Source organism: Cupressus sempervirens, chromosome 9, assembly GCF_028749045.1.
Source record: "Cupressus sempervirens isolate cs-2001-9-10 chromosome 9, ASM2874904v1, whole genome shotgun sequence".
Lineage (NCBI taxonomy): Eukaryota > Viridiplantae > Streptophyta > Pinopsida > Cupressales > Cupressaceae > Cupressus > Cupressus sempervirens.
In genome coordinates this window covers 768606015-768617766 of record NC_143126.1, presented here as the reverse complement: position 1 = coordinate 768617766, position 11752 = coordinate 768606015, and the positions used below count along the sequence as shown (strand labels likewise).

General features: G+C 37.0%; 1 protein-coding gene across 1 annotated transcript in view; it reads right to left on the bottom strand.

The window, feature by feature from the left end:
• Nucleotides 1-1261: 1261 nt before the first annotated feature.
• The window catches only part of LOC149540950 (phospholipid:diacylglycerol acyltransferase 1-like), a 34836-nt gene continuing 24345 nt past the window's right edge, over nucleotides 1262-11752 (bottom strand). The window contains exons 5-6 of the mRNA XM_089802021.1: nucleotides 2156-2421; nucleotides 1262-1854 (exon numbers count right to left, since the gene is read on the bottom strand). Of these exons, the coding sequence (XP_089658147.1) occupies nucleotides 1374-1854; nucleotides 2156-2421 (747 nt within the window). The 3' untranslated portion in view covers nucleotides 1262-1373. The remainder of the gene's footprint in view (nucleotides 1855-2155; nucleotides 2422-11752) is intronic.

Genomic DNA, 11752 nt, shown 5'->3' with positions numbered 1-11752 from the left:
TTTCCCCTCAGATATGTATACAAACAACTCCTCCATTCAATGCCCTTAACCAACCGCCTAAATCAAAAGTGGCATTACAAGCGTAGCAGAACAAAATGGAACAAGTTAAGCTCACTCATTTGGAAGTCTAACGCTGATGCTCAAGCCTAATTGGTAGCATGGAAAATTCTCCATGTAGAATTACCTATTGGTGACGGGCTTTCAAATATCACTCCCACTCCATCATGCCCCTTCTACTCTAAAAAGGAGAGTATCAAGCATGCTTTCTGGTTTTGTTCCCATGTTCAGCATCTTTGGAAGTGGTTTTTCTCTACTTTCCCTGCTTTATTTCACTGGGCTTGGTCTTGGAAAAACGCCTTACTTGGCCACTCTTTAGCACACAATATCATTACACAATCTTTTAGACACATAATCCTAAAGCAAATTTGGAAATTCGGATGGATCGCTGCCTTTTCACGCACATTCACCCCCCTTAAGGTTGAATCATTGATCATCTGTGCATATTTATGCCCTCGTATCCTTATTCTTTGGAAGGTGTTCTGCAGGCTGATGCTGAGCTTAGAAAGATTCTTGGATATCTACAGCTTCAACTCAATACTTTTGAGGAAAACCATAAAGCACCAGTTACACTCTTGCAGCAAGAACTTTCGACAAAGTACTCTTTTCCAAGCATTACACCAACCTTCAGCTGTATATACAAGCTAAATCGAGATATGGAGCAGCCATCAAATAGTATGTTGTTCGAAATCAAGTTTGTGATGCTTACTCTAAAAGCTGTTCAGAACTTTTCCTCCAGCAGTGATTGTTATGTTTGTAGGTGGTGTTCGAATAGTCATGTTGTCTTCTTTATGTTACTGATCGTGTATAAGAGGTGCTTAATTATCAGATTTTGTTCAGCATATCTGAAGAATTTAAAACATATGGCAAAAGGCAAATGAATTGTAGAGCACTGTATTATTTTTTATTTTAGTAATATAATTTCCTTCAATATAATATAATAAAATAAAAATTCACATTCCCCCCAACTTTAATTTTTTCTCATTTTTATCTCAGATAAAAAAATTAATAGGACTACATAAGATCGCTCACTGACATGTGATTCAGATGTATACACTTCGGTGGGAACTTTGAATCTATATGCTACCTGATGTATATTCAAAGCAGACTAAAGTAGTTTATTGTGACATGGTACACTATTAACCTTTTCTTGGCCCCTATATTTATCTTTTTAATGCTTTATTGAGATTTTGACTAAGTTGGCTTCATAGCAATGCATATCACTAGAATTACGAATGCTTCAAGCTTCAGATTCCATCCTTTAACCAAGACATCAGAACAAATCCATGAGAGGATTAACTAAACATTGTATTTCATTAAAGCTTAAGATTTATCTGCTCAGACCATTTCAGAATATCAGAGTACACTTTATTAGTGCCTATCTCTTTGCTTGTTTCACCTGCTGCTACCCTCATGATATCCTCAATTAAGGCAAAGTTCCCCAAAATGTCAAGATGTGTAGCACTTTGTGTGTTCCGCCCTTCCAATAAATTTGTACGAGGGACATGCAGATATTCTCTTATATAGGTTGCCATCCCTGAAGGGTTAAACCTTGTTTTCCCTTTCCAACCTTTGGCACACATGAATCCAGCACTCAAGGCTGGCACACTTTCATCCCCATCAACCAAGTATACACCTCTTTTCAGGCAGCTATTTGAGTCTCCATCAGCTGATCCATCAATTTGGAAAGGTATGTAACACGTTTCAGAAGAAGATAATCTGTAAATATAAGATCTTTCAGTAGGAAGACCCACTCCGTACAAAGAAAAGATTTCCATTTCAGGAGCATCTGGTAGCCTGCACACAAATGAGAAAATAAAATGAGTTAACTCAATCTCAATGCTTCAGTGTCAAAAGCATAATGCATTAGCAAAACTGCCCCAAACAGAGTATAAAGGCTGGCACAAACTTTTCCATTACAGCTTTTCTGTAAGCAAAAAGACACTACCATGGATCAGTGATCCAGCTATCATAGTAAAATTGACAACTCGTAATCTTCAAGAAACTTATTGCATATGTGTGTGTGTGTGTGTGTGTGTGTGACCAAGTAAATGATTCTACAAGCCATCCTAGGTCCATATGAAAAGACTCCACTTACTTCGTTTCAAGGGGATTAGACCAGTATCTGTAGTGGTTATATTTTGGGTCATCCAAATTGTCAGCAATTCCATGAGAAAAGTGGGCATCTGCTCGCTGCATCAACCTTGGTGCAACAAACCGAAGCAGATCAAGAATAGATGCTGCTGTGTATACTCTATTGGCAGCAACTGCTTGGAAATTCTTACAGCTCATTTCATGATATTCAGTCCAAACATCCCCACAAGATACATTATGCTGGGCAGAGTTGTTGCATTTTGTTCCTGCCTGAACATTTTTTATAGTTAATACTTACTTTCCATGGTGTCATGCAAGAACTAACGATAAGTAAAGAGGAACTAGCTGAAGATTCCAACAAAAATTTAAACTGATAGGTGTGATACATGAAACACGCTATATTCATATCACCACAAGAACATCCCATATTCATTTCCAAGGGAGAATAAAAAGACAAACCCACAAGTTTCCTTTACTAGAAACAAAATATAAACTGAACAATCCATTAGATGAGTTAATAACTATAGACATAATACAATCTTTAATGATGCACCATTTTTCCAGCTCATATGCTGTTTGTGTACCAAATATTGTAAACTGCATTGAAATATAGATTTTGTTGACTAGTTTTATTATCAACCTTTAATATTTGTATTTCATGCTCTAAAGAATCTTTCAGGCCCTACCAAGCTTTGAAATTGCCTTATCAAAATTAATTGTACAAGCCATTAGCAACATCTTTCAAAATAACTTGAAGCTTATGCAAGTTCTTCTATTCAATTAGCTGTATCCTGTGCCAATGTTCATACATATTGCAGGGACTCCATAAGAATTGATATGGTTGTAGTTCTACCTAAACGTTCAAAGCTTCTCAGTGAGGTGCATTTTTTTCCTTTTCTAAATTGATTTTGTTTTTCATTTTTCCACTTATTGCCATTTTTAGATGTTTCCTGCAATGCATCTGTTTTGGCCTTTCCAGAAGACTTCATTTTATGGATCAGAAAATTGGGTGTATTTTGGATTTGCAAAGGCCGATTTAGGTGCAAATCAGCTTTTTTGATGCAGGCACAATTACCCTTTGTCTGACTAGTTTCTAGAGAGAGGTTCTCTTTTCAGAATGATGATGTTAATAAAGAATCAAATTCTAGGGCTCGCCTTGCATCTCCAGAGTTGAAATAAAAGATCCACCCCTTAGATGTTGATCAATGATTGCAACATATTTCCATAGAGGAGTTGCGATCATATTTAAGTTTTTGTTTTGTTTCAATACCCACTAAACTTGAACTAGTGGTCATTCAAAATAGATTGAGAAATTATAATTTTAATAAATTAAAATTTCAAAACAAACACCAAAAACATTTCACTCAAAACAGATTGAGAAATTATAAAATAAATAAATTAAAAGTTCAAAACAAACACCTAAAACATTATAAACATGTTTCTTTTTTCCATGTCCTTTTTTTCCAAAACCAAATTAAAAAACAATAACTAGAAAACAATCATCAAAGACTTGGAAAAGAATCAATTAAAATGTTTACCTTACTATAATATCCCTGTCATTAAATAAAATAAAATTGTAACTTTATTTGGAGTCCCGATTGATTTTTGTATATCTTGGGTCCATCTTTAATATTTCATAGGTGTGGGTCTTTGTTGTGTCATGTGTCGGCACGTTGTTTCTCCCTTGGGAGTTTTCCTCCGATCGAGCATATATGTCTGATGGAATAGTTGTTGTAGGGATGTGTGATTTTGGATTATTTCATTGTACTGTGAATTCATGTTGGAGTTCAGTATTGTTTGCCATTTCAGAAATGGAAGATCTTCCCTTCTTAGCTATTACGGTTTCAATGACCCTTGGGAGTTTTCCTCCGATCGAGTATATATGTCTGATGGAATAGTTGTTGTAGGGATGTGTGATTTTGGATTATTTCATTGTACTGTGAATTCATGCTGGAGTTCAGTATTGTTTGCCATTTCAGAAATGGAAGATCTTCCCTTCTTAGCTATTACGGTTTCAATGAAATTCAACCCTCACCCTATTCCATCTCAGCATTACTTTGCTTTGGATCTGGCACATCTGGAGCGCAATTATTGTAATTGAAATTTGTAACTGACGATAGTTTGCAAATATTTATCTGTGTGCATCAATTATTTATTGGTCGCGGTATATTTGGCATTCATTGATGTTCCTACAATTATTGATCTCTGCTACACGTGCATGTCACTTGTAGGTTCCATACCTAGCATACACCAAAGTGACAACCATACCCTCCAACTCCCACCATTGCTCTCACCGTATGCTGCGATCAAAAGAACAATCTGCTAGAGGCCATATGGCCTACAAACAGTACAGCATATACCAAATAGAGGTTGCCACCATTCCAATATCCAGCATACGCCATAGTCACCAATCCACGTTCGCTAGTCATCCCACATCGTACGCCTATTTCCCAACATTGATTGCTCACCTCTCCTCTTGTTCGTACACCCCACACATTGTATGCTCACGACTCCTCTTGTCCGTACGCCCACCCCTCGTCTTGTTTGTATGCCCAAGACATCGTGCGGCTCCTTGCTTCGGCCTCTCTAACCCATTCATTACAATCTCACTGTGACGACCATACAGATCACCCTATCTTCACCATACGGCATGCAAATTTGAAACTTTCCTATAGGTTAGTGAGGTAAGTGACGACCAGATGGCAACAAAACATTACAGTGCTATCATAGCCAATGATTCTACCAGCCTGTGGAAGTGAATGCAAGTTTATACCTGAAGGAGAAGGTGGGATCACCTTGCCGGTAGAATGGTAGATCCATGGTCCTTAGAGAGAACTCATGAATCTTTTAAGACAACTCAACAGAAACCAAATGCAAATCAATGAAACCCAAAGGCTTTTACAAGAAAAATTAGAAAAATTGGCCGAGGGGAAGGCAATGGGAGAAGAAAATGGGCATAGCGATGACTCTGTTACAAGAAGGACAAACCCTTTCGCTCTCATTCTTTGATACTAATCTTCCTTCCAAGGACGGAAGCACCACACAAAGAAAGAGAGCCCAATTTTCAGAAAATGCAAGAACAACTTCGAGAAGATTGGAAGAACATGATATGGAAGGTGATATATCCTACAAAGACTATGTTGATATAAGAATGAGATATTCAAACGGGTGAAATTGTGGTTATTTTAAGGATCTTAGGAGAAAGATCTGAAAGGTAAACTTATCACCATTTGATGAAGAAGGTGTGTGACATGATCGCATCTTCCTCCAAAACCCACATAGCTACTCCAATATCTCCCCCACAGGAAGACAAAGACAAGGAGCCAATTCAAAAAAAGCCTCTGTTGGATGAAGACTCTCAACAAGAGCTCCAGAGGAGAAGGCTTTGTTTCACTTGCAAGGAGTCGTAGGGACTAGGTCACCGCTGTCTTGGGAAGGGAAAGGTTCATTGCATTGAGGTGTTTTCGGATGATGAGGAAGGACAAGTATCTAGAATAATTGGCAAAGAAACTATCCAGGCAGAGGGAATAAATGCACTCATACAAAAAGGGGGTTTCATTACTACCCTCACTACAACGGTTGGAAGTAGTATCTTCAGGGTTTGTGGCGCGATTTACAAAAAATGAGTCACAATCATGATTGATAGTGGCACAACACCCTGTTGGTTCCCAAAACCACAAATTGAAAATCCAAGAGCCTGCCACTTCTTTGATAGGACTTCTCAATCAATTCTGGCCAATGAACAAGAATCACCTTGATTCCCCTGCACTTCAAGCTCCGCTACACCTAGGCAGGTAGACCTCCCCAAACCTGATTACTTGGTTTAGAGTTTTTCTAAAGCGAATTTAAGCTTTGGAGTTCTTCGGTTGGCAAGGTCCTCGAACTCAATTAAAATGAAAATTGGATGCTGAGTGCTTGAAATAATTGAATGTTTTATATAATATTTGTAAATAATGGATTTGATGCTTGTAGAAGGAATATATAGATTTTTTTGACTTCAATAATTAAAAAACCAATGCCTATGCTCATCTGGGCAATAGAGAACTTCAGTGAATTTTCACGTACAACTTCATAAAGTTCTTATGCACTTATACTGCCACCAATTAAATAATCAAGATGTGAAAAATCAAATATTTATGCATTTTTAAATTAGTCCAGATTGAATTTTAACTCCTCTAGTAGGGAGACAAACTAGACACAGTTACGGAAACAATTTGATACTTCACAATATCTATGATGATCAAATTTAAAATGCTAAATGCCCATGTCCACTTATCCGACATTTAAATTGTATACAAAATTCCAAATAATAATTACAAAGGACGATTCATCTACAGTTTAAATCTCCACACCTTAAATAATAAACAAAGAACATTTTATTTTATTATAGAAATAAAATAATAGAATTTATATTACAGAGCCATAATGTTGCTCTTTCTCCCTCCATACAATAATAAATATGAAATATGGATGTAATTGTTCGAATATGTCTTGTTATTATCTTTGCAAATGACATATGTTTTCTCTGTTTATATCAAACAAATGGAAAGGATGCAACTCTTCAATTATGAATGGATGTGCCTTCCATTTTAAAATAATATTTGATCTTTAGTTAATCGCACCTCTAATTATAATCGCATCTTATTCATAATTTTCAGTTGAACTTCCAAATGTTGCGAATACTTCCAATTCTGACCCGGATTGCCAAAATTGTATATCTACTGCACTCTTGGCCATATGTCGCGATGTGTGAATGTGTTAATGCCGCATCTTTCAAATATATTCCTCCTTCCTTTGAAGTTTGCTTAAATAATCGCACTCAAACATTTTCTAAAGGTTCATTATTATTATTTCATTTGATTGTCACGTTTCCTTAATCGTCGATGTCATACAAGACAAGATAATTTTGTTTTGTCTCTGCATTCCATTGATGTAAGTGGCTTGTCTATGGTTTTTGCAACTTCATTCAGATCGGGATTCTTATAGTTTCCATTTATTATTGATTTTGATTATGGCCATTCTTCAAGCTTCTACAGTGGACAATTGTTCGGGGCTTTTTCATGATCACCTTCTCGAAACAATTCAAAAGAAGCACCTACATCCTCCTTTGTTGTCATTTTGTGATTTATCCGCAACTTCGAACATCATTTGGTTCGATTTTGATTTTGATGGCTCTTCATACCATAGCATCTTCTTTTTCAATGGGCTTTGTCTTCCAGGAAGACATGGACCAAACTTCTATCAATATGGACCATCGTTTTTCATATGCGTATATCTTCATACAATATCTACAGCGGTGCAAAGGATACAATATCTTCATGGAGAAGTTTCTTTTGTACAACACAGATGATGATTCATAAATATTCAACTCTCATATTCACTCAATGGTCCACTATGCATTGTTCAGCTAAAGCATCCCATTGTAAAGCATCGTTTCTCAATATGCCTCTAACCAACAACCTATACCAATGTAATTGGAATGTTCGGCTCACAAAAATGCTTTAAACGAAAAACACATAGCCATAAATACAGAAGAATCTCCAGTTATGAAACAGGTTGTACATCCAACACAATGAGTATAAGATGGTACAACTCCTAGGCAATCCACCTAAACAATCCAATAAATAGATGAAAAGTCCAAGCTTTTTGAAACAATATCAGTTGCAGAAAGAATAGAATGTTGTTCCTTTATATACTTGTAGAGTACCAATAATATTTGAGTTTGTTTCATGCGCCCATGAAGGCATCTTATTTGAACACCACAATGTAACTTCTTAAAAGCTTCCTGAACAAACTTCACCTGCTTGCAACTAAATGGAATGTCAATATCTTTGAATTTGAGATGGCTCTTAATGAAACTCCACAACATAGCAAGTTTTTGTAGGGGAGGAACAATTATTGGAGTTTGTTGTAGGTGTGTTGGAGTAGCCACTATAGACTCGGCATGGACAGCTATATGCTCTAGACCTTTTAACTTGCACTGATTGTGTCTGTTTACTCTTATAGAAAAGAAGTTGCATTTATTATTGGTTTTTCTTATACTCTCAACATGAATGACAATGTTTTATGAAAACTTCCAACATTAAATCTCAAATGGAGGCTCAATATTTTGCAAAAAATTAGAGCTCCATCACACCCAATTTCATCAATTCATCATTGGTCGCTAGTAAGGCCCTTAGAGGCAGTAGAGCCTAGCGGATTTGAGGTTTAAGGTTGTCGTAGGGACCTGATTACCCTGCACTCACGTGATTCCATGGCTCAACATTTCCATGGGAAACTATGCTTTGACAAATGATTTCGTCATAGGTTGACACCAATATCATATTGGACATCCAATGGATGGAGACCCTTGATTGGTATACCCAAAGGTTCGAGATGATGGACTTTTCATTGGAAACTAATGATGCTGCGGTGGCAAGTAAAACATGGCAGTCAACACTTTACCCTATTCCTTGGATGATTGGCTAGCCCATTTGTTGGTTGAGTACTCCAAGAACACTTTTGCATGTTAGTTGATGGATGGCTATATACATGATGAAAGATACAAAGTGATTGATGATATCATTTACTACTGCAATAAGCTCTATTTGGTGCCCAACTCCAAATTGAAGAAGCTGATTATAGAAGGTTTCACAGACTCTGATTTACAATTGCTTGAGGGCAAGCAATTTTTGGGATAGAACTGTAACATCCCTATCACTAAATAAAATATAATAATAACTTTATTTGGGGTGCCAATTGATTTTTGTATATATTGGGCCCATCTTTAATATTTCATAGGCATTAGTGTTTGTCATGTCATGTGTCGGCATGTTTTCCCCTCGAGAGATTTCATCCGATGAGGTATATATGTTCGTCAACCTAGTTGTCATGTGTGATTTTGGATTATTTCATTCTACACCAAATTCAAGTTGGAGTTTAGTATTGTTCGCCATTTCAGAAGTGGAAGATCTTCCCTACTTGGCTATTATGGTTTCTATGGGATTTAACCATCACCCTATCCTGTCTCTGCATTACTTTGCTTCTGATCTAGCACTTTTGAAGCGTCATTATTGTAATTGAAATCTGTAACTGGCGCTAATTTGCAAATCTTTATCCATGTGTATCTATTATTTATTGGTCGTGCTATATTTGGCATTCATTGGTGTTCCTACAATTATTGATCTCATCTACATGCACATGTGACTTCTAGGTTCCATACCCAGCATACACTAACATGACTTCCATACCCTCCAACTCCCACCATTCCTCTCACCATATGTTGTAGTCAGAAGAACAATCCACTAGAGGTTGTGCGGCATACAAACAGTACGACATATACCAAATAGGTGTCGCCGCCATCCCAATATCCACCATATGCTACAATTACCAATCCATGTACGCCACAGTCATCCCACACCATACACCTATTTCCCAACACTGTATGCTCACCCCTCCTCCTATCTGTATGCCCAAGACACTATACAACTTCTTACCCAAACCGTACGGCTCCCAAAACTTTCCTGCAGGTTAGTGTGGTAAGTGATGACCAAATGGCAACAGAACAGTACATCTCCTGCCATAGACTTTCAAATCGAACCCAATAATTAATTATCCCAGCGCAAAAGATGCAAATAAACACTTATCATGGCTAATGATGGCCCAATAAGGATGCATATTTTCCTAAACACTATTTAGAAGGTAGTAGTTGGTAAACGGTGTAGGAGCACCTAGGTTTGTGAAAGCTAAACCCACAAATTTTGGTTTGAAAGCCTTTAAAAGGGTTTATAGATGTAATAAGGGCAAGTGTGAAGCCCAATAGGTTGTTTGAGTCTAGTTTGATGTCCTTTGATTCTAGTTTGGTCAATATTGACTAAATGTTGTCGAGTTGTCAATATTGTCAAAGTTGCAATTAGAGTGTCAATTGTGCAAATTGGTGTAACAAGGGTTGTGGAGTCAAAGTTTGAGTTTGGGAATGTCTAAAAAGGCATAATACTCCATTTTGCACCGAAAGGAGGTGAAAGTGGGTAGTTTGTCAAAAAGTTGCATGCAATGTGCACAAGTTGCAATGCAACATTGCAAATGTTGCTCATGCAACTTTTTATATCTTGATGCAAAATCAGTTTTAGGGAGCTCCTTTTAGTTGGAAGGCAATTGGGAAACCTATAAGGCTTGTAGATTGATTGTTTAAGGGTTCAAAGTCATTTTTCACCAGTTGCAACAATGAACAAAGTGACTGTTCAAGCAAATTATTGCAACATGAGCAACTATTGTTTTCTTTTATTAGATGGAGTTTTTTTTCAATGTAAATAGTTAGAATTTAATTAATCCTCCATTTCTGTACAGTTGCTTTCAATTTTTTAGTGGTTCGGTGTATCAATCAAAATTCAAATTGTAATCTGCCCTTCTCTGGCAAACTTAAGGTTTGAAGACTAAATAGCCTCTATCTTCAATTCCACCATGGAGAATTAACAACTCTTGGAGGAATGTTAGCTTAGGAAGTGTACTCTGTGTTCCAATTTGAAGTTTGCCAAAAAGTCTTGTTTGTGGATTTTGCACTCAAGCTCTAGGTAAGCAGACAGCATGCCTGGCTAGGTTCTTAGAATAGTAGAAAGTTAATGTGCAGGAGTGGATTGGCCTGCACGAGGTGATGACGAAGAAGTGTTGAATGAAGATAGTGGAAGCTCTGTGACTAGGTAAAATAATCTCTTAAATCCATTTTGCCACCTATTTACAAGTAACCTCAAAGCTTTGTCTTGTATAAGCCAAAATAGGCCTGATTTAGGCTAGGGCAATGTACCGAGGGCATGACCCTGAAACCTAATAAATCTTGCAGGGCATCCAAAAGGGTATTCGAGATGGTGGTTAGTTGGGAGGTCTTTTGGAAAATTTGTGAGAAATACCTCAAAAACTGAAAATAGGCGTCTAATTGAGGCTCAGTCCTACTAGGCCTGTTTTGCCTATTTTTGCATTCAGTGAGGAGTTCAAGAAACTTTCAACTTGTGTTGAATTAAGTGAGATATGAGTTGTTTTGAATCAATCCACTCCTAGATGAGATATGGTAACCTTGGAGCAAGTCTTGGACATGTCGAAGAACGGAAGCTTGGAGAAGAAAGTAGTCTTATCCTAATTCATTGGGTCACTCTAGGAGGAAACTTGTAGGTGATCAAATCCATTCTATATATGAAGTTTCATGCCCTTAGCATTATGGTTCAACCCTAGATAGTTGTGGACTTGCAGAAAGAGTTCAAGAAATCTTGAGTTCCTAGAGTCTCCCTATCAATAAAGGTACTGATTGGCATTGAGAAAGGGACACTACTCTTAGAAGAGATGTTTCCTCTGTGGTGAATGGCTAAAAATTAAGACTCTTCATCCCTTCTTGAGATTATAATAAGTGGGGGTTGATTCGTGGAAAAGGACATCAATCAATAAAGAATTAGGATCGGAACTGAATAAGAGCAAATAATAAATATACTAAAGCAGAAATTAGATCACAGATAAATCTATGAATATAATAGAATTATAGGCATAGTTTAATGTCCGTGCTATAATAATAATGGCAGCAATTAATGTTAAATTAGATCAGATTATGAATAGAGGAATTTTTAAATTTTATTGCTTG